The 23842-nt window shown below is 35.8% G+C and overlaps 3 protein-coding genes across 3 annotated transcripts; 2 read left to right on the forward strand and 1 right to left on the reverse strand.

The window, feature by feature from the left end:
- The first annotated feature begins 11956 nt into the window (after positions 1–11956).
- On the forward strand, positions 11957–14371 carry LOC137725853 (transcription factor MYB30-like). Its single transcript, XM_068464665.1, has 3 exons — positions 11957–12297; positions 12461–12590; positions 13487–14371. The coding sequence occupies exons 1-3, from the start codon at positions 12165–12167 to the stop codon at positions 14046–14048; spliced, it is 825 nt and encodes a 274-aa protein (XP_068320766.1). The 5' UTR covers positions 11957–12164; the 3' UTR covers positions 14049–14371.
- A 3890-nt stretch (positions 14372–18261) lies between these two features.
- Positions 18262–21867, forward strand: LOC137726066 (pre-mRNA-splicing factor SLU7-A-like). Its single transcript, XM_068464928.1, has 8 exons — positions 18262–18420; positions 18950–19113; positions 19214–19326; positions 19577–20002; positions 20153–20588; positions 20741–20957; positions 21110–21213; positions 21326–21867. Exons 1-8 carry the CDS (start codon positions 18405–18407, stop codon positions 21470–21472), a joined length of 1623 nt encoding a protein of 540 aa, XP_068321029.1. The 5' UTR covers positions 18262–18404; the 3' UTR covers positions 21473–21867.
- An 883-nt stretch (positions 21868–22750) lies between these two features.
- Positions 22751–23323, reverse strand: LOC137724746 (uncharacterized). Its single transcript, XM_068463456.1, has one exon. The coding sequence runs from the start codon at positions 23321–23323 to the stop codon at positions 22751–22753; it is 573 nt and encodes a 190-aa protein (XP_068319557.1).
- Positions 23324–23842: the final 519 nt, after the last annotated feature.

Here is a 23842-nt window from a genome sequence, read left to right on the forward strand (position 1 = left end):
ATTTTTGGTGCTCAAATTGACAAATTCTATATAATATTGTAGCCGATTTATTCAGTCCAAGAGTGGAAAAAGAAAGGGCGGTGACGATGATAGCACGCCATTGAAATTTTCTTCTTACTTTATTCAAAAATTAAATTAAATTAAAAAGCATCTTCCTTTTCCTTTGGCGTTTTTGGTTTTTACAGACGTCTCTCACAGCTGGACAACGCCGACGTACATATGTCAATTGAATTCGGGCAGCCTTTCCAGCAGGCCCGGCCCAGGCCAGTACGGATAAGACGATCATTCAGGGCTTAAAAAAATTGGAGGCATCAAAATTATTAGGGTGATATATTTATATATGTATTATAAAAGTATAAATTTATAAAATTTAATTTAGTGACAAAGAAATTTAACTAGAACTGATGGTTTTTTTGTTTAAAATGAATGAAGAGATCTTAGGTTCAAAACACCACGTGTGCTTATTTACATTCTAATTTTTACAAATTTCTTTTCATAATAGTATAAATTTATAAAATTTGGCTAAATGATCAAGAAGTTTAATTAAAAGCAATGATTTTTATTGTTTAAAATTAACGAGAGGTCCTAAGTTTGAAATGATATGTGCATGCTTATTTTTTTCAATTTTTACAAATTTTTGTTTGGTTGTTAATTTATTTACTAGCTAGTAGCTATGTGGGTTGCTATTTTTAAATATTTGTTCCAATTCAAGTCTAATCTTCAGCAAAAAATAATGCGTAGACTATATTTTTAGACCAAATTTGCAAATAATATTATGTGTCATCAAAATGTTTAATTTAGTGTTCATTCATTATTTATACATATTCTTAAAGACTCAAAAACAGTAATATTTTTTTAGTCTTATATTGACGAGGTTAGTAAATAAGAAAAAACAAATCACGATTTATACAAAAACACTTTAAAAGTTCAGATGGAAAACAAAACTCATATTCTATCTACTTGAAAGCCTGAAGTTTTTTAGTTTCTTTCTCTTAATACAAAATAAATAAATTATTCTGTATATCTAAATTATTGAGTTTGAAGTATTTTTTTAAATATAATTTTATCGATGTTTTACATGTGAAAACAAAATATTCTTTTTATATGAAATGAGGGCACATTTTTTTACGTCGTCTCGGACCTCAAAAATCTCTAGACCGGCCCTGCTTTCCAGCTTTGCAATGGCTGCCGATTTCTGGTCGGACACACAAACACACGGCATCTGTAATTCCATTGGATACACGTGAGGGCCAGCCAGCCTACAGGGAAGTTGAAAATCTTCAAATTCTTCAGTCGGTGGATAGTGGATACAAATACAATCATGCATGCCGACTGACATAATACATGCACTCCTTCCTTGCATCTGCAGGTCCCATGCATACTTTTTATGTTCTTAATTAGTTTTTAAGTTAACAGTAGTGATCTGATATGATAAATGATGAACACTGTTTATGCACATTCTAAGCAAGTGTGATTACACACTCTTCTCTTATATTTCTATAACTTGGAGATATATAACTAAGCTAGCTACATGACAGAGGTCAAAAGTTGAGGTTCAATATTCACCTTATCAGAACAAAAGTTGGAGTGCAACTTCGTCAAAATAATGCATCAGTATTATCTCAATCAGAGTTTCTTATTTTTTTTTTCATCGATCGATATCATATTTGGTGTACATTTGTCTACACTTTATTCGGCCACACCAACATTGATTGTTTCAAATGCAGGCGTAAGTGATTTGAATGTCCTGATGTCCAAGTTAATCAGAGCATTAGAAATTTAACCCTAATGTTAATTACACGTGCATGTGCCACGATTTGTCAACTCATATTTGTACTTGTTTGAAGTTGCAGTCATCCTCATATCACATATACAAGTTCCTTGAATTATATATAAATAAATATAAATTTGAATTTCACATCCAAGTTTCTGTCAAAGAGAGTAGGTTTGAAATTCTGGGAATCTCTCACAGAGGAATATATATAGTTGCAATATATCCACACCAGTAGATCCTGTCTAAATGTTTGAGGGGTAGAATTTGTTTTCTATATATTTTAATCAAGAATCGAGCATATCTAGCTCCATCTTCCTTGCATGGTTGGACTATGAACACATGAACATTTATAATTTGTTATAAATTAAAAATCTTTTCACATTTTATTATGTTTCAGCAACACTGTATTTGTCAATCTTTTTCTTTCACAATTAGATATTGAAAACTTCTCTGATTTGGACGAACAGTTGTAAATGATGATCTTTGAACGAGATTTTTAAAAATAACAGTTTAAATCTTTTGGATACTCCAAATTTGGGAGTACAAGAATTTTATAAAACGTTCTTGATGAAAAAAAAGATTTCACTTAATTGAATTTGGACTAACGGTCTTTCCACTTACCAGTCGAACACAATTTTGAAAATGAAAACGGCTCTTTTGCTTGGAAATGAAATGTTCCGAGAAAAATGTTGTGAGCTCAAACATGTAGTTAGCATGTGGTAATAAATTAATTACTAATTGATTAGCGTTTGGGATCTCAAATAAAATAAGTAAGTATCATATATATATTGAAGCATGATCAGCTACTTGTTATGTTATATAGAATTACCAATATCCAATTGTGGATCGGTGAAGTGATTGACTAACTTCAGTTTTTCGAGCCAGTACGTTGAACTACCTTAGGATATTATTGTAGGGCATCCTCCCTAATTCAAAAGCTAGATATGTATTATTTGTATGAAGAACATTAGAGTCGAGATTGAAGATTTTACTTCTTTTATAATATGTTATCTTTAGTCTTCGGTAACTCATACAATATCTTATGTCTCAATACAATTAACCATGAAGCAGCTGCCAAAGTTTAACACTTATATAATAATGTGATGAATAAAGCAAGAAGATGAGAGATTGAAACTGGCTGCCTTGCTACTTATTTTCCTTGGGAAGTCAAAGTTGAAGTTAAAGTTTTGTGTAGTGTAGGACCGATCATATATGTGTGCATAGTTGATTGTAATTCAATCATTTTCCGAGAGACCTACCTTATCATAAAAAATAACTAAATAAAATTATTAAATATTCGGCGATCAAAAAACAATTATTAAATATTTAATTATCTTTATGCCATCTAGTACTACTATCTAATGATACTTTTCTTCATTTGTAAATGAGAGATTTTAGATTCGATTCTCGCTAAAGACAAATTTTAACCTCATTAACGACCATGCGGGACCTAAAAAGTATCAATTGTGAAGATTTTTTTTTAATGAATAAAATGGAAGATTAGCTAATGTTAGAACGCAAAATGTTCACCCTCAAAACGTAAGAGGAACAGTCCTACACACTCTATGGTCAGTAATACGATACGGAGAAACATATCTGGCAACTAATTTTTCTTCATATTTCGAATTAAATATGCATTAACAGATTTTTAAAGTTTTAGTCAGTCTCATGTAGGAAAAAAAGAAATCGTTAGTGTAACTTGACTGCATTAGTGACATCATTAGTGTGTAATCGAGAAAGTGATAGGCGTGCAGTTTGTCCCATGGCATGTATTTTTTTTAAAGAGTCATACAAATAAAATGATGTGGTTGTAGATAATTAGATTATTAATTAAGTGTCAGTTAACGTGATTGTTTCTTATTGGTGACACATCATTTGGTTTGTAATTTGGTTTAAAAAATGTGTAATGCTAGAGAGACTAAATTTGAAGATTACATTTGCAAACTAAATGATGTGTCACCAATAGAAATAAGCACATTTATCAACGTTTAAGTAATAAATCAATCATCAACTTCCATGTAGTTAGTTTCCAAAACTTTCTTTATAAATTTAGTTTCTCTAGCATTACCCTTTAAAAATTTAATCTTTCTAGGATTATTATTATTTTTAATTGTGTTTCATTAGACTTAATCATCACTTCTTAATTAATCCACATGAGACTGGATTTGCCACTAATTCTCCTACTTTTCTTCAGTTCAATTTAGTGATATCATCATTGGAATTTCGGGTGTTTTCTTTTTTTTTTATTTTTTTTATTTTTTTTTATTTTTTAAAGAAGGTAATTATGCTAGGTCCCCTGTTCAAAGTCGGCAAAAATATTTTAATGCTTTGTGTTTGAACACTTTACACACAGATAATGATCAACATAAAAAAATAGGGTGATATATAATTAATGAAGCGAGTGGTGAACTCCGTGCCATTTCAACGACCTATTAGTTAATTTATAGTTTCCCTTGTAAGTTGTAATTGGTTTGAGAGTTTTGTATGTTTAATTGGATTTGATGTGATTTTCTTAATATTATCACAAACCGAGATCTTGAATCTGAACAAAATTTGGTTTTTACTCACTCTAAAACCACACGAATGTGGCGTTTGAGTGGGTTGAATTGGGTGCATGCTTCCAACAATCTAATGTGTATGTCGTATACGTATTGAACCCGTTTTATAGTCAAGACTCGTACAGATTTTAAGAGGTTGCATTTATATTATAAGGATGGATGCCTATCATTTTTTGTTTGTGATGTTATGTTGTGTTACTAATTCACGTGATGATATAATATGCACAATAAGCTTCACGTTAAAGAATTAATCAAAAAAAATATTATCATGCTCTAAACATAACAATTTATTTTCTCAAAGAACTTTCATCTAAGGGGTTTAAAAATGGACCTCGTTTAAATTAGGCAACTTTGAAAAAAATAGTGTTTATTTTTGTCTGTACAAGTTCAAGAAGACTAGCCCTCTTTCTTGACCCCCAAAGCATTGATGTTGAACTTGAAACAATGCCAGAAGAACGTTGGCCTTGCCTGTTTTTCTCCCCACTCATAAATATGCCTTTGCCTTATACTGTTCTCAGAGAAAAAGAGGCAGAAGCAAAAGTAAACCACACCAAGGTCTTTAAAAATTATGTCCTACTTAGGAAGTGAATGCATAGTAGTGTTATCGCCCGGACTGCATGCTAATGTTAACGAAAATCACTTCGGAATTAAATTATAGAAAGATATTCATCAACTATTAACCGTTGATGTCGGGAAAGACAACTAAGGTGCAATATAACAATTGAGTTCAAGGTTTTTTTTTTTTTTTTTTTTTTTTTTTTTTTTTTTTTTTTTTTTTTTCCTTCAAAATGGTATTTTACATGTTTACTACGATTTTTTTAAAACACAAAAAATTTGAAAAAAGATTCTCGACGGATCTCTAGATCATATAAATCAAAACTGAACTTAACTATGACTTCCTTAAGAAAAATTACAAAATCAAAGAGTGATTTTACTTATGCTTACTGCAGTGTTTTTTTTTTTCCCTTCAAAACGGAATTTTACATGTTTTCTATGATTCACAAAATTTGAAAAAAGATTCTCGACGGATCTTTAGATCGTATAAATCAAAACTGATCTTAACTATGATTTCCTTAAGAAAAATTACAAAATCGAAGAGTGATTTTACTTCTAACTGCAAAAGCATCTGTTTTTTTAGTACATTGATATTTTTACACTAAGGGAGGGGGAGTTCAGTAAAGCCACACAATAGGTAACTTAATTTGGTATCGAATTCGTCATCTACAAGATTCGAACCTAAGTCTTCTCACTTTCAAATGAAGAGGAATATCATATATTTCCCTAAAAATATATTGAAATTAGATAATAGGAATTTGTCTCAATAAATATCTTGGATCATGGATTTGATTCGCCATACTACTTGTGTTTTTTATTGATTTGAATAAATATCTTAGAATATTCAATAGTGAGATGCTTTATATGCTTAATTACAATGCAAATGTTAAAAAGAAGGGAGATTTTGGATGCAGTCTCTAGCTACTAATGTTCTTTGACTGAAATTTTCGTGGGTTTCAGTTTTGATCAAAGTCCCTAATGTTAATGTAATAGTGTATTTCTATGTAGGTTATTATATTTTTAAATTAAAAATGAAGGAGTTATTAACAAATGAAGTCGAGGGCAAAATTTTAAATTTATTATTTTCTGAAATGCTCCACATTTTTTAAGCAAAATCTGGAAAGCCACGTGTGTAGCCCAGATTAAAGGAAAGAAAAGATGGGCGGTGGAGATGGAAGATAAAGGAGAGAAAGGAGGGGGAACTGGACCAATTAGGAAAGGGAGAAAAGGAGATAACCAATGGGAGAGGAGGAAAAGGAAGGGAAAGGAGAGAGTTGAGGGGGTAGCCGATTGGACCCTCGACCCGTTTCCATGTCGCGACCCAGTCTTCGACCCGGTGTTCCGCTACTTTTCTGACACCTTTCATGGCGTTTTCCTAGCTTTTCATGGCCAACCATCACCTGTAAACATCACTACGACATCCTCGCTATGAATTACACCCCAAACTCGACGAGATTTGGTTTCATTCCGTGGAGAATAACACCGGTAGGTGTGACGGGTCTCATAGCTGCGATCCGCCATTCCTGAAGCAAACTCAACCAACCATCACCACCAATAAACTCTACTCAACCTTAGGAACAAAGCCCATACATTGGTTGGGGCATTGGAACTTGTTTGGAGTCGAATCAAAACCACCCATTTATAGGGTTTCCGACGGGTTCGTGGAGATTTAAGGCTTTTTCTGGTCAAATTGGACTTGCCCACAGGTATGAAACTTGCTCTACTCATTGAGATCTTTGTTTTCGTGAAATTTGAGAATTTTTAGAAATAGTTGATTTTTCTGGCGAGTTGAGGTGGCCGACCGTCGTGTGCGGTGGTGCATGGGCCGAGACCCCACCTGACATTCCTAAGCTAAGTCTAATACTCCAATTGCATAGGTGAAGTCCGATTAACGAAATTCCAATGTTTGGGTACAATTTCGCTAAGGTCCGCCACTTGATCCTTATTTGAATCGACGATCCAACCATTGGATCATCACCAAACTTTAGTAGGTTAATACTCATAATATTTGAGGACAATAGGAACTGACGGATCAGGAATTTGATTTTCGGATCTTCCTGAATTGGATTCCTAAGTTCGTAAAATAAAATGTTAACTGCTACTTGCATTTACAATTTGCAAAGATTCGACTGTTGGATCGTAATGAAACTTTAGTATGATGTTTTAGAAGCATAATGTGGATCTTTGGAAGTCATGGATTGGAAATCTATGATGCGGATCTTCCGGATCGAGTTACGTAGGGTTGTGGACCCTACTGTCGACCTTTGACTGACGATTGACTTTTAGTCAATGGGTATCAAATCATTCTAAAACGTCCTTGGGAATTTATTTTATGTAAGTTACGTGTTCTATCAATAAGAATTCTGAGACGTGACTGAATATTTATTCTGGGCGACGATCGTTTGTGATGCCTCGATTTTCGTGCTAGGGAGTTGTAGCACGGACCTCAGGTGAATGGGTTTTTTTCCTTTTTATAGTGTGTGTGTGTGTGTGTGTGTGTGTGTGTGTGTAAACTTTACGGTTTCCAGAAATATTTTAAATTGAGTATTGCGTTTCATGCCATGTCTAGAAAATGTATTATTTTTAAATGTTGCATTGTTATGCCGAAGTTCAAGGAAATTGGGGGGCAATGTTTGGACCCAAATTTACACCATCAGCCCGTGCAATCAAGGTCATTTAGTGAGCATAGCTCTTAACCGTCGAATGAAAAGTGAAGATAATTTTGTTATTATTGAAAGATAATATTATGATTTTTATCATAATAATTATCATTTAACAAATTATCTTGATATTTTCTTATACGGGATAATAAGATACAAAGTAAGTTTCCGACAAGCAGTACAATTCAAATGGACTTGGGACTCCTATTATCAGATTGAGCAGCAACATGGTGATTGTGCATTAAGATGAGGTTTGAATAATCAAGATGCATGGTTTTTGGGATAATGTTGAAGTCAAGATAATGATGCAAATTGGAATGTCATTGGTACATGAAATTTGGATGATAGAGATCCACGACATTTAAATATTATAACCAATCTTTGGATTAGATTGGTGTTCTGCAAAGATGAAAGGAGCACACGACATTGACCTGAGGAATCTTGACTTTGATGGATATTATCAAAAAGGTTCTTTATCGCAATAACTGGATGCTAAGAGTTAGAATGAAACTGGAATACTTTATTTCAATGGCTGAGCATTACAAAATCTATAAATAGAGGCAGTGGCAACGACAAAAAAAACCTCCAATTCAACACACAACTGCCCTGCGCAAAATCTCTCAAAAATTTTGAGATTTTTTAATCTTTTTTTCGCCGACACATCTTCCGTTTGGATAAACAGCACTGTGAAGGCAACCGGTGAACATCTTCAATTTGGATAAACAGCACTGTTGCCATAGAATCAGCCGACCGATAAGCACCTTCAGTTTGGATAAACAATACTGCATCGAGGCCAACTGGTTACCTATCCAAGTCTTGGTCGAGAAGGGTTTCCGAATCCTTATTGGCAGAGGTCATCTTATTAGCCTTCTCGGCGAAATAAGGTGTTACGAATTACGACATTCGACGCATTGAACGCCAAGTGATTTTATGATTGGATACTTACAAGTGAGTTTCAAAGTTCAGCATTCTGACGGCCGAACCACATTCACCGTCAAGACATACATCACCTTTGAATACTTGTGTACGTACAGTCTGGTGTCGATTCGACGTGCTTATACTCTCACGAATATAATCACTGTGACCGAATCCAGCGCCGAAGATTTGTGAACTTCGCAGAACTAGCAGTCTTGTCTTCAAGCTCGAGAATCCAAAGGCCGAGATTTGTTCCTTCCTCGGCCGCAGTCGCAAGATAAATAAGTCAGCAACGCGCTCAACGCAACATCAACAAGTTTTACTCCTCGGCCGACGAGTTGGCACGCCCCGCATTCAACCGAAGGACATAGTTAGCTTATTAGTTACTTGGCCTGCGCGCCACGTAGGTTTTGTAATTTTTAGGGTCAACAATACCCATATATGACATACCCCGATCGAGATCAGGGCATGCTGGCCGTCACGTGGAAGTGACGTAGCCATGTGCACAGTGCAGAAGCTAATAAAATAGTAATGGAAATAGTAATACAAATAAATAAAAACTGGTTTTACATAAAGTAATAACAAGTGCGAGCATAAGTGTGATGCTAAGTTCAGAGCATAAAGCCTAAAGCAGTCCAAAAGAAAAAGACGCAACAACAGTACACCCGAAGGTGGCCCTACGCTGGTGATCGTCTATCAGAAATGCCGGGAAAATCCTCTGGGAAACCACCAAACCTGCTAGTCAACTAGAACCTGGAGGGGCGCAAAACAAAAGCGTGAGTGGGCAAAAACAAAGCTTTTCGAAAACCATTTAATAAATAAGTTCTAACTCCTCGCCGTAAAACCTGTATACTTCCCAGAAAATATATATATATATATATATATATATCAATCATGCTCAAGAATATGCCATGCCAAAACCTCAAAATGAAATGCAAGTGCTCAGGTATAATCATATCACTATCATATAATCTGGCAGCCGGAGTCACCTAACGTGACCTGTACGGCTGAATTTAGAGCTCAAATCTCAATCTCAATAACTAGATCTGCACACGAGTTGGAACCACCTAAAGTGGTTTGTACGACAGGCCTGGGTGTAACATATATATACGCTCAAGTGCTACGATCACGTGAAGGCTGGGCGAATAATCGCGGGTCACCTACGAGTCGGAACCACCTAAAGTGGTCTGTACGACAAGACTGTGCACCTAACTTGGATCTAAGTTGAGCGTGTGGTGCAGGAGGTGAACATCACGTGTGGTGCGGGAGGTGAACATCACGTGAAGGACTGGGCCCAACTCTGGGCGGGAGCACTAACACCGGGGGTGCAGGTTATGAGCTCTCTAAGCATCTCAAATCACTACTGAATGTAAACATGAATAACACTTACCTGTGCGTCCGCAGCACCAAATATACATATATATATAAACAATTAACAATGCAACTAATCATGCATAACAACCAGCAATGTAAATATGGCATATAACGAATAAACGTCTTAAAATCACTTTCTGGGAAAAATATAAGTATATAGGTATATACGGAAAACCAAAAGCCCACTCACTGGTATGTGGAAGGGTCGTAGCCCCCTGCCTCGAGTGACCACGCTCGTCCTCGGGCTAGGATTCACCTATATGCGAAACAACTACAAAAACGTTAATTTTAAGACATATAACCAACCTTTAGAAATAACTTCTCATACAATGCTCAAATGGGGTGTATGAATACACGAACGTGATCTACTCAACCTCAGGAACATCCCCATATTTTTAAAATAATTTTTCACCGCCGCACGCTCCCCCATGCGCCGGCCAAGGCACTGCCACACGCGCCGACCACGCGCAGGCACGTGCCTGGCACGCTGACGGTGTCAGTTGACGCCGTCAGGAATATTTCGTTATCCCTAACGGATTCCGTCAACGGCGTTAGGAATATTCCGTCAGTTTTGACGGAATATTCCGTCGTCTTCTCCGGCGAGACTCCGGCGCCAGAAAATCGGGAAATTTTCAAATCGTGATATCTTCTTCGTTTTTCAACCAAATTTCACAAAATTGGTACCAAAATGAAGCTTACAACAAGAGGAACACAACCATACTACTTTCCAAGTGCTAAAATCCACAAAATCTCACCTGGAAAATCACCCCAACTCCGGCCAAACTCGAAACTCACTATCCCGACGTCTAAAACCTTCAAACGAACCACCTCGAGCCTCCTAGGGACCTCACCAAGCTTCCTACAAGCTTGAAATTCCCAAAAACATGAGAAATTACGTGTGCATGAACAGTACCCAAAATCGGGTATCCCGAGTTCTACGTGAAAACGAAGGTATTCTTACCTGAAATGGGTATGGTTGGACTCCTACGAGCCTCACGAGCATGGATATGTGCTTGGTTTCTTCGATCTGTGAAGGTTTGATGAGTTTGTGTGTGTGTCCGTACGTTTCAAGGAAAATGGGAAAGGAATGGGGCTCAGGACAGGGTGCAGGAATAGGTTGAAAAGGGTGTGGAGTGTGGGAGAATGTGTGTGGCCCAAAACATGCCAACAAAACTCAAAAACATAACACAAAACGTAAAGAAATCGAACTAGGGGCAAAATCATCTTTTCACGTGTACGTTTTTAAAATTCTCGGGACGGGCTGTTACAATATAAGTTTAAAAAATGGATTAAAGAAAAGATTGAATGAATTTTATATAAAAAATGGATACATTTTATATTAAAAAAAGGGTACATTTTACATATAACAAATTAGTATATTTAAGAATGGGTACATTTAAGATTAGAAAAAAATTGAAGAATTATATGAATGGGTACATATAAGATTAAAAAATTAAATTTTTTTTCTTTTATAAAAATTAATTGGTGCAAACTTATTCTAATTTTATTTTTTATATTTTGGAAATTTTTTGAATTGAAAATTAATTAGGAGTTTAATAAGGGTGCGAGTATTAAAACCCTAAATCAATTATTAATTTTTATTTTAAAAAATTATGTAACTGACATGTAACTCATTAATACATTAATGTTAGGGACTTTGATCAAAATCTAAAAACTAATAAGGTTTTAGTCAATAAACATTAGAAACTAGGGACCGGATACTAATTTTTCTTAAAAAGAAAGAGAGAAAAAAAAAAGGTAAAAGGTGTTGAATATTCAAGAGCAAATGTGAGAGGAGCATGTGCTACTATATATCTTGACTAGTTGAAGTTCGTATTGCATAAAAATAAAATTTGAAAAGAAAAGTTCACATGACCATTGCGGGAGAATATAAATCCCCACGTTTTAGTTTGACTGATAAAAAGCAAACATAGTCGTATATACATTGCACCCCACAAATAAATGTGACAAAAAGAGATTTCGTCGAAATATACAGTGGAGGCGAAACTTGTCCTTCACAATATTTCAAATCATTTGTGTCTGTTCTTTTGACTATTTCGTACAAAGCCAAAGCCAGCCGGCATGCACAGGTACATGTCTATAAATGGACTTGGGAGTCTTCACAATCTTAGGCCTTGCCATTGTTTATAAGCTTATAGCAGCAGCCTAAGCAGAAGAAGAAGCAGCAGCAGCAGCTAAAAGTGTCTACTCCTACGATATCGCCTCAGCCTCGGAAATAGGCCAAGTGATTGACTGCGTGAGCGTGCCACTAATTTAGGCCCGAACAGAGAGTTTTAATCATTTCCTGATCAACTTCGAAAGAGAAAAATGGTTAGAGCTCCTTGCTGTGCGAAGATGGGGCTGAAGAAAGGGATTTGGACTCCAGAAGAAGATCACATACTTGTCACTTACATTGAGCAGCATGGCCATGGAAACTGGAGAGCTCTCCCAAAACTAGCTGGTAATTACTGATTAGACTTTGCTTAATTAACTGCTAATCCACTAATTTAAACAAGAAATTGTTTCTTGGGTTCTTCCAAAGTTCATTGAACATTTGGGAGATGAATTGCATATACTAAAAAGTTTTGAGCTTTTGATTGACCTTGGTGTTTCGCTTTTTCTAGGTTTGTCAAGGTGTGGAAAAAGTTGTAGACTCAGATGGACAAATTACTTGAGGCCAGATATCAAAAGAGGAAATTTTAGCAAGGAAGAAGAAGACGAAATCATCAACTTACATCAAATATTGGGAAATAGGTATGTAGTAGTTCCATTTTTCTGCGAATTTGCATTGCATGTTAACGCGAACAGTTAAATCGATAATTTCACCGTTCTCTGCCACAGTATATAGACCACATTAAGTTAATGGAAGTATTCATTTTCAATAACGGCATGTTTACGCAATTATAACTCTTAGATCGATGACGTCATCTTTTTCATCAGAATATAAATAATTGAAACGTGTTTGTATTGAATACGAATTCATACTCTTACAAACTTTTTTTTATCCTTAAATTCTAAACGGAATCATATCATCTATACTATTAAGAGAATCCTTATTGTCAACTTTTTTCTTCTTTTTTTTTCCTATTTTGCTCTCACTTTTGATACACACTATTGACAAAAAGAGGGCAAAATAGTAAGTTTGTACTTTTTGACAAAATGACAATCATATTCCTATTTTTCCTATTTTACCCGTTTTTTTCTTTTTTTTTTAGAAAATGACAATCATATACTTATTTTTCCAATTTTAACCTCACTTTTAATACACAATATTTACATAAAGAAGACAAAACAGTAATTATGTAATATTAAAAAATAATATGTACTAATTAAAAAAAATTGTTCATACACATACAAAATGTGTGTTATCTGCTAGTAACAATTAAGAACATTGATGCATGTGGGGGCTAGGTGACAATCTAGTCGACTAGCTAGTGAAACAAGTGGGACTGAAAGAAGATTCCTCAAGTAACCTTCACATGCACTACCTAAAAACCATAAACTAAAAATGAAAACACGTTTCTCAAGCATTTAAAATACTACGCAACATTTTTTTTTGCACTTTTGTATAGTGCGCTCAATGATTCATGTGACACAACAGAACAGATTTGATATCCCTTAATCTGACTTATCTGTTGTTTTTTCTTCAGATGGTCACAAATCGCAGCGAGATTGCCTGGTCGCACAGACAATGAAATAAAAAATGTATGGCACACCCATTTGAAAAAAAAGCTGAAATCGAACCAAACCGAACCAGACTCTAATCCATATTTCTACTCTATCAAAATGGAGCAAGAGCTAGACCCCGTTGCTGATTCTTCACATTGTGCAAAATCTGAGAGCTTGGATTGTCGGCCCGTTTCGCCGTCTCAATGTACTTCAAGTGGCACATCATCCGTCACGACCGGCGACAACAACAACAACAATAACTATGCATGCATGAAATTTGATGATTACCAAACAACTTTACCGGTGGCGGATGATAGTTTTTGGTCGGAAGTCTTGTCAGCTGGGAATTCTGATGAGATTGTGAATGAGTTTCAGGCATTTGGTGGTGATCCAGGAGTGAATGTAGGACCTACTGATGATGGTTTTAGTTTAGATATGTACAATGACAACAACATGGATTTTTGGTTTAATAATTTCCTGGGAGCTGAGGAAATTCCGGAATTGTTAGAATTTGATATGCCAATAAGGAAGGCTGTTTTATGATTTTGTTCATGAAGTTGTGAGTTGGCAAAAAGAAATTTATTTTTGTAGATGTCAATTTCTTTGACCTTTTCAGATGGGAATTCATCGTATTCAACGCGGCAAAAATTAATACAATTCTTGTTGAATTTTGCCGAATGATTTGTCAAACTTGCCCGAGTGAATTTACTTGTGGACAAAATTGTCTTCGTATCAGTATTCGATTGGCAACGCAATCATTTATTTATTACAGCTCAAATGAGCTTCAGATAGGCTGAGGATTTATGGCCAACCATCTAATCTCACATCGGATAATTAGAAGGCTTAGTGCACGAAATTGTGTTATTCTTCATTTGGTAATCCGTTTTATACTCTACAATGAAACTCCGATTCCTTCTTACAATTAAAATAGTTTACTCACGTCACCCAATATGTGTGGTTTATTTATTTATTTATTTAAGAGGTACAACTAGTGGCAAATCACGGTTATCCACCCCTTATGGGAGCCGGAAGAGTCACAGAGGTATTTCAGCCTCCTCTAGCCACAAGTTTGGCCTCCACATTAGCAGTGGGTTTTGAACCCAAGACCTCCAACTTTTAGTTTTAAGAAAGCCTCGTAATCCGTCTTTCATCCATGTGCTAATCCTAACGACACACATGTTCCTGCATTTTAATATGTGTTGTTCACGTATGAAACTTAAATGACCCCATACATGAAAAGACGTCTTGATAGTATAAAACTTATCGAATAACTAAGAGACCTAATATATTCTTACAATAAGTTGAATTACTCTGTATTATCATTTGGATTCTGATATATGAGATATGCTATATCTCAAACGCATTAGTCGACAGTATAGATCATAGAATATGGCATTTAAAATTATGAAATAAGGAAATTTTGGTGGAAATTTGCCAAGCTAATGTCGTACATGCATGGTTATTTAGGCGGCTGGGAAACTCCTTTCACGCATGCGATTGGTATTGGGTTTCAAGATTGGCATATGAAGCAGCGGATTACGTAGTGTCTCATTTTGGCACAGAGCAATCTATGATAAATTTATAGATGCTAATAAATAATAAATGCGAACAAATAACTTAGCAGAGTATGAACAACGAAATAATATTAGACAAATAAACTGATGATTGAGGTTTGCGTACCGTAATATCCTTGAAACAGATATTTCGCCCTTACTCAGTACTTGTAGTTTTACAGACGTCTGCTTTACCAGGATTCAACGATTAAATCAAAATTCCAGCACCGGAAAACTTAATTTCTGAGGAATTTCTTTGTGGTTCTCTCAGTAAGAATGCTTTGGATTGTAGAAGAAGAATTGTGTTATTCTATGTTCTAAATGTCATGTAGATGAATGTATATATAATAGGATTATGTATGTTCGCAACATGTATGAAAAAATGATGTATATATAATAGGATTATAGCATGAGCCCCAAGGCCCATTTGATAATTAATTATATAATAATTATCAATTAATTAGTACACCCCAAAACTCTCCAAGGTTAAGCCCAATTTTATTCTCTATGATCCATTACTCCAATCACTTTTTATAAGGAACAAAATCTTATAAAGTCAAGAAACTTTTTTATAGTAACTAATATGGGACAATAAAATTCTACTCAAAATTTTCGACATTGGTCTGGGTTGAAAGACCCCCATCTTCCTTTATGAGAATACTAAACAAGGATGGGCTCCCATGCCCACCGGTTAGTCTTTTTTTTTTTTTTTTTTTTTTTTTTTTTTTTTTTTTTTTTTTTTTTTTTTTTTTTTTCTTTTTTAATTTCTGGAGGTTGTAAGGGATTATCATTATCTTGGTGTTCTCCCGCGTCCTTCCCTATCTCCCTTATTTCCTCTGTTATGTTGTAGATGTTGATTGCAATGACTGGCTGTCCTTGTTTTCTCGTGGATTCCGGCCTAGTAACGAAATAATTTCAGTTTTCAAAATAATAATTTTTACTAATTAATGAAATTCTCTTTGTCAATCAAAATAGGGTAAAAATATAGCTTAGTCTTTTATCATACAAAAAAATAATGGGCGATAATGTAATTTCATAGGTTCAAATTTTACTGTTTTTATTGAAATCTCACATATAAGTGATGTTAAAATACCTCTATTATTTAAAAAAAATAAATAAATAAAACCAAAAACAAAAACCTCACACTCCCGTTCTCTCTTTCTCTCTCTCCCTCCCTCCCTCCCCTCTTCTCATTTTCTAATGATTTTCCTGATATTTTAAACATCAAATAAAATACTACGTCGATATATGCAATAATGTTCCTTTATCAAGCGATATGTACTTTTTCGAAAAATGATGTCATATTTCCAACTCATACCAAAATCACAAAAAATCAACCAAACCTTCAATCCATACGAAATAACTTCATCCAAACTAATATAACAATAATCAGTTCATCCATACTTGTATTATAACATGTGAAATACCGCTTGAATACTCGTTACTTAAAAAAACCTATCATTCTAGACTTCGAGTGGGTGAACAAAAGTATTCCCCACCAATTAATTAGGCCAAATTATCTTTTTCATGTTATAATAATCATATGCCTCTCTCTTTCTCTCACTATGGACTCCACTTAAGAGCATGGATTACCAAACCATAGATTTTCACATGAAATTTGGAGTTATCAGCAATCTAACCTATTTTATAATCCTTCCTTTGCAGGCGTGCATGAACTAAGAACAAAAAACAAATATGTGGCGAACACCTGCGCTTAGATTTGTGCATGTAATAGCTAAGTCTAGCACGAGCTTAAAGCAATATTTAATCCAGTTTTTTTCTCTCCCCCTTTTTTTGGGCAGAATATTAATCCTAATAATCCCCAAATGATTTGCATGTCTCTGTGCTAACATCCACTCAATTAAACTATACATTCAGCAATGCAAATCTGAAGCTAATTAATCAACATTGCCACCCTCATGAACTACTACTAACACTAGTACTAGCAGTAAAAAAAATTGACTTTGAAATGCTCAAGCTTGGTTGAGGGGACCGTATTAAAGGAGACCACACAATGGCTACCAATATGCATCTCTAGTGCCCAATTTGTAGGAGGTTTTGATCGAACAAATCAATTGAAATTTGATAAATTACACAAAACTATTTCAACTAAGGATCAAACCACAATCTCAGATCTTAATTTTTTTTTTTTTTAAAGAACTCGCATCCCACCAGCCATCACGAAAGTAAGAAGAGATTTGAGAAATCCTCCTCATGAAAGTCATTGCATCAATATAATTAAGGGAGTTTTAACGAAACACTCATGATACTATTCACTTTTAACGAAAATGACATTTTTACTCTAAAAAGTTCTTGGTACTATTCACTTACAACACATTTTTGTTCTTTTGATTAAAATTCAAAGTTTTCAAGCCCTTTTTCATTAGTTTTCTTTATAATTAATCAAATGAGCATTCAACACACTAGAGTCTTTCCAAAACTTGACACCAACACCTATCCAAATTCTCCATTTCATACATTTGCGCAACAAATCAATTCCATACAGAATTCCTTTCCAAGTATAGGAGCAGTTAGATCTCTCATGTAGTTTAGTATCCAAAACAGAGCTCCCTTGCAAGTATTTTGGCTCATAAATTTTTGCCCAAAGGCATCTATCCTTAGCCTGAATTATTCAACCAATTTTAGCCAACAAAATTTATATTCAAACTTATCTTGATGATCACATACACTAACAGGAAGTTTAGTGGTTTATATTATTATATAGCATAAACATGGGTGTAAGGACATTTGCACACCATTCTGACTAACTCCCCTACATATCCCCATGAGATCATTTGAATGTCTTGTACAAATGGCTTGTAGTTTAGTTGGTTAAAGTATTTGTCCTTGCATCGAAGGTTCCGTGTTCACATCCCTCCCCCCATAATTAGATAAGTTTGATGTGAATTACCCTATCGTTTGTCAGAAAAATTTTATTACAAAATCGACGTCGTATCTTCCATTGATCATGTTCTGCCGTCGCATATAACAAACAAGAGTAGATGGAAACCTGGTACTAAACTTTGGGCCCAAAAGAAAGGCCCAATCTGCAAACCTATTTGTTTCATTTGGTCCGAGATCAACAAGAAAACCAAAGCCCTGTTGCCTTACGGTTTGCGGAGAAGGTGAAACGTTGTCGTTTAGGCGGGAAGGAACATAACCGCCTCAGTACTCCCATCTGCAGCGGAAGAAAAAGGAGTGTGCATATAATTAACAAACCGCAAACACCTCCTCCAAAATCTGATCTCTCAATTCAATTTTTCCGGTTTGGGCTAGGGTTTTGATTCTTCATCTTCGACTGTACAAATTCGAACCAGATTTTTTGTGAGCTTCGAGGCCAGCGAACATGGCGACCGCTTCAGGTTCCTTCTTCTTCTCCTTCGTTTGTCCCCAATCTATCGTGAATTTTACACTTTTTTTTACTTCAAATTTGATCAATCGTTTGAAAGTAACACTCTTTGGTGCTATTTTTGTTGAAATTGATCGGTGTAAGATTTACGAATCGTATCATTACCTAATTTCGATCGGCGATTTGGGGTTTTGAGCTCGGTTGGTCCAAAACCAAATTTAGATTCGTATGTGGAGACTCAGGGTTTCTTCTGGACCTGGGTTGGAATTACGTGGTAAAATTTTGAAATTTAATGGGTTTTACCACTCATCACATTCGATTCTGTTGAATATATGAATTGGTGAAACAAGTATATGTATTCGAAAGTAGGGATTACAGCGTAGATAAATGCTATGCTACTAAGTTTTGTACTTTGTTGTGAAAAGTTGATTTTTCCTTACTGTGATGGTGCAGTCCGTTGGCAAAACTGGTAGATTTTGGTGTTTTTCGGTTTCTCCTCTGCTACTCGTATATTGATGCATCTCGTGTGGTTGGTCTTGTAGGGTCATTCAAATCTAGGGAAGACCATCGTAAGCAAATAGAATTGGAAGAAGCGCGTAAAGCTGGGCTTGCACCAGCTGAACTGGACGAGGATGGAAAAGAGATTAATCCTCATATTCCCCAATATATGTCATCTGCTCCTTGGTATCTCAAACACGAGAGGCCTGTAAGTTGTTTGTTTTCTTTCTAATAAGTTTTTAGTTTCGATAATCACACCCTTGTCGTATAAGTTCTGAATGTTGATACTTTTTATGTTACTAAATCAGAGCTTGAAACATCAAAGGAAATGGAAATCAGATCCAAATTACACAACATCATGGTATGACAGAGGTGCAAAGATATTCCAGGCTGATAAATATAGAAAGGGTGCATGTGAGAAGTAAGCCTCTCTCTCCTCTCTTTCCATGTGTTTCTTGCAAACCAAATTGTAAACAATTTCATGGAATTAAGACCCTAACTGAAGTTCATAAACGTCATTTGATTTTAAATTTCAATATTTTTACTTGATTAATTGCACTTTGTCGTAAGTGGCATTGGGTCCTTCACTTACCTATCAAATGTAAGGCTTTTCTTTCCCTTCAGTATATCTCAAAGACTAGAGATTAATGTTTGAATGTCCATTCTTACAGTTGTGGTGCCAGTACACACGACTCAAAGTCATGCATGGATAGGCCCAGGAAAGTGGGAGCAAAGTGGACAAACACACACATTGCTCCTGATGAGAAGATAGAGACTTTTGAGCTTGACTATGATGGAAAGCGGGACCGCTGGAATGGATATGATGCAACGAGCTATGCTCTTGTAGTAGAGAGATATGAATCAAGAGATGAAGCTCGAAAGAAATTCTTAAAGGAACAGCAACTCAAGAAGTTAGAGGAGAAAAATAATAATCCAAATGGCGAGGACAAGGTTAGTGATGTGGATGAAGATGAAGACGAGGATGAGGATGATTTGAGGGTAGATGAAGCTAAGGTTGATGAGAGTAAACAAATGGACTTTGCAAAGGTTGAGAAGCGTGTACGTACAACTGGTGGTGGAAGCACAGGAACTGTCAGGTAAGAGTTTTAAACCGGTTTTTTTAATTTCTATCTTGTGTTGAGGGGGCATTATTATCTCAATAACGATTTATTATTATTTTTAATTGCTTTTTCACTTGTGTGTTGGTCTCTATATATGACTCCTTACTGAGATATTTTTGTTTGCAGGAATTTGCGTATTCGTGAGGATACAGCGAAATATCTTTTGAACCTCGATGTCAACTCTGCACATTATGACCCCAAAACCCGTTCTATGCGTGAAGACCCTCTTCCAGATGCTGATCCGAATGAGAAGTTTTACGGGGGTGATAATCGATATAGAAATAGTGGTCAAGCCATGGAGTTCAAGGAGCTCAACATCCATGCTTGGGAAGCATTTGATAAGGGACAAGATATCCACATGCAAGCAGCGCCTTCCCAGGCCGAGTTGCTTTATAAGAATTATCAGGTGATCAAGGAGAATTTGAAGTCAAAAACAAAAGACACTGTTCTGGAGAAGTACGGCAATGCAGCTAATGAAGAAGAATTTCCTAGGGAGCTTCTACTGGGACAAAGTGAAAGGGAAGTTGAATATGATCGTGCTGGGAGAATCATCAAGGGCCAGGTAAACTATTTGCATCTACCATTTCTATTCATCCTTTTTATTTCAGAACTTAAAACTTTGTATCTGCCTCATTATGGAACAAAAGGCCTTAATCAGCGTGTCAAAGACTCAATTATGTAGACAGCTGATGAATATACTTTGCAATAATACAGGATATAGCACTTCCCAGAAGCAAGTATGAAGAAGATGTCTATGTTAATAACCACACCACTGTATGGGGTTCATGGTGGAAGGATCATCAATGGGGCTACAGGTGTTGTAAGCAGGTTACTCGCAATAGCTATTGCACGGGCGCTGCTGGAATTGAGGCTGCTGAGGCTGCAACTGATCTTATGAAGGCTAACATTGCGCGTAAAGAGGCCAATGGAGGTTAGTCTACCAGCTTTCCCCCTTTCCTCGTGCGATTTTATTTTTAAATAGATAATATCTTTTATGTTGATATGTCATGTGTAAACCATTCTCCAGTACTGCCTTTGATTTGGTTGTTTTATTAACAATTTATGTTCCCAACCTCGAAACAGATGTGCCTGCACCAGTGGAGGACAAAAGGCCCGCTACTTGGGGAACTGATATCCCAGATGATTTGGTTTTGGATGAGAAATTACTTGCTGAAGCTCTTAAGAAGGTGAGAGTTTCTGAACTTAATTCAAGTTGAATTATTGAGCTGAAAAGATGACCTGTGTATGTATTTTTGTTGAACTAGTTATCTAAATATTATACAATTTTGATTTCTACAGGAGGATCAAAGAAAGAGAGAAGAGAGAGACGAGAGAAAGCGCAAATATAATGTTAAATGGAACGATGATGTTACTGCTGAGGATATGGAAGCTTATAGGATGAAGAAAGTCCACCATGATGATCCAATGAAGGACTTTCTGAACTAAGTTGAGATGTGGCACATAATTCTGATGGAGCCCTATTCTCAAAACACTTTCGAGGCTGTCAACTCGATGCACTGGCATGCCTTCTGCAGTTCTGCAAGCCGATTTCTTGAATTTCTCCGGTTGTGGCAGAACACAGCTGACTCCGTCTTTTAATTTGTGCCCTCTCGAGTTTGATTACTGTAGAGCTATTACATGAGCTGCCCTATGGTTGAGCCATGAGATTGAAGGGGGCATGCCGATAAGCGGCTACTCATTTAAATTGCTGTTTACCTTGTACTCGAGTGTCATGTTAATGAGTTGTGTATGGCATTACGTTGAATTTACCTACTATGTTATTGTTCTGATGCTCATCATTTAATAAATTGTTGAAACCAAAAATGCACTTGTTTAAAGCACGTTTAGAAGTATTTTTAAAATAATTAAAAGTTCGTTTGGTGAAATTGATGTTAGGTTGTAAAAGAATTTTAAGTACTTTTTGAAAGAAGCATTACATATGTGATTATTTCATGAAGCACTTAAAAGAACTTTTTTAGTATCCACTTGGACTTTTACTAATGATTGGTTTCAGAAACATTTTTACTGAAAACATTTTCGGTCATTTTGAAAACACTTCTAAAATAGCTCTTATTCTGTTACTTTCACATTTATGTATAAACTTGGAAAATTACATGTTTCCCTCCATGTTTCCCACTGAAAAAATATGAGAGTTTAGTCAAATTGGTTAGATTATTAGGTTTCTCTATTTGCACTCAAAGTTCGAATCTTCTCTCATTAAATAGATTTATTTAGAATGGACTATCGGCTGTTTCAAAATTTTTGGTAACCATCCTATTTCTTCCATTAGAATATTATATATATTAAAATTAAAAATGTTAAGATTCTTGCATACAAATATAGTCTTTCTGTATTTTTCATTATGCGATTAAATTCTTGCATACAATCAGATATAAACTTTAAACTTTGCTCTTCCATAACAAAGAACGGAATACACCCCTTTGTGTCTCATCTCGTGATCAGGTGATAGAGTGTAGGAAAAGCGGAATATATCACCGGGGACAGCCAATAATCTCCCCCTTCCAAGTCATGATTATGTAAAAGCTGTAAAAGCTTCATCTTATTCTTCCTCTTCTACCTACTCGCGTTTTTTTTTTTCCCTCATTGAAGCCAATAAATAAATATAACAGAAATTCATGCGAAACAAATTATTTTTCAGAATTATCACACTTAATTTACATCATGTATAGATTTCTTAATCTAATTAAAGAAGCAAAGCTTATGCTACAAATGATCACGTGCCAACTTCTCCTGAACCTCCATGTCCTTTCTAAATTTGGCTATGAACTCCTCAGCTCTTTCGTCAATCCCGTGCATCATTGGGGAAGCAAATCCCAATGACTCCCACATATCATCCGCCGTCGCAGGACATCCTCTCTCAGCCCCACTTTCAGCACCGGCAGCAGCAGTGGTAGCTTGCTTGCACTTCGCTACCGGAGGCTCAGAACTACCCACCAGATCAGTCACACCAGGCTCTTTAAAAAGCTTGTCAACGTAGACATGCGCAGCGCTACCACGGTTCTGAAGAAGTTGGCGCCGGTTGTAGCGAAAATGTAGGGCGAGACGCCCTTTGCGTTTAAAACGCAGCCGGAGAAACTTGTAGGGTTTCAGTCCAACAGAGGAAAAAGCAAAAGCAGAAGGAGAAGCAGAAGATGAGGCAGCAGCAGTAATTGCTTTGACACTGTTTTTACGGGGTTTAGCGATGCCTTTAGGCTTGTGGAGTTTCCTCTGTAGTTTGGAGGTGAAGCTCTTCCAAGCTCTTCTGGCTGGTGGAAGCCTCAATCTCAAGCAAGACATGGATAACTAGGGTTTGCGAAGAGTTTGTGGAGAATGGCTTTTTTTATAAGCTGCTAGAGAGATTCTTTCAGCTTTTGGATTGTGGATTCGTTTTTGGACTAATTAAAGGTAGCTTACTTCTTACTCTACGCGTTTGACATGAAAGAAAAATCCAAAGAAATAGGTGTCTTTGGGGGCAGGCAAAAAGCAGTTTTGATCCAGGCTTCAACTTATCCATGCATGCTGGCCGTATTGAAAAGCTTACCTATATCCCAAGATCAGTCTACTAGGATTGGAATGAGCTTAACCTAAACTTATAAGAGAACTTCATGAGTTAGAATCGAATAATATTATCAATCAATTTTAATTTATGACATATTTACTTATCTGGAATAAGAATTATAATTACATCACGTTAAACGCGTTTACTAACATTTTGGATTGTAATTTTTCCCATTCATAGCATGCACTAGCACAGGCACGAATAAAAAAAAATTCGTAAACCAATGATCCAATTGATTGTTCCAACCAAGTAAAAGG

Source organism: Pyrus communis, chromosome 2, assembly GCF_963583255.1.
Source record: "Pyrus communis chromosome 2, drPyrComm1.1, whole genome shotgun sequence".
Lineage (NCBI taxonomy): Eukaryota > Viridiplantae > Streptophyta > Magnoliopsida > Rosales > Rosaceae > Pyrus > Pyrus communis.

What these genes read in the sequence shown, in the direction of transcription:
- LOC137724746 (XM_068463456.1), bottom strand. Translation starts at nt 23,323, where the DNA reads ATGTCTTGCTTGAGATTGAGGCTTCCACCAGCCAGAAGAGCTTGGAAG.
- LOC137725853 (XM_068464665.1), top strand. Translation starts at nt 12,165, where the DNA reads ATGGTTAGAGCTCCTTGCTGTGCGAAGATGGGGCTGAAGAAAGGGATT. An exon ending in AGCTCTCCCAAAACTAGCTG is followed by an intron (nt 12,298 to 12,460) that starts GTAATTACTGAT and finishes CGCTTTTTCTAG; the next exon opens with GTTTGTCAAGGTGTGGAAAA. An exon ending in CATCAAATATTGGGAAATAG is followed by an intron (nt 12,591 to 13,486) that starts GTATGTAGTAGT and finishes TTTTTTCTTCAG; the next exon opens with ATGGTCACAAATCGCAGCGA.
- LOC137726066 (XM_068464928.1), top strand. An exon ending in AGAAAGGGTGCATGTGAGAA is followed by an intron (nt 19,327 to 19,576) that starts GTAAGCCTCTCT and finishes CCATTCTTACAG; the next exon opens with TTGTGGTGCCAGTACACACG. An exon ending in TTGCTGAAGCTCTTAAGAAG is followed by an intron (nt 21,214 to 21,325) that starts GTGAGAGTTTCT and finishes TGATTTCTACAG; the next exon opens with GAGGATCAAAGAAAGAGAGA.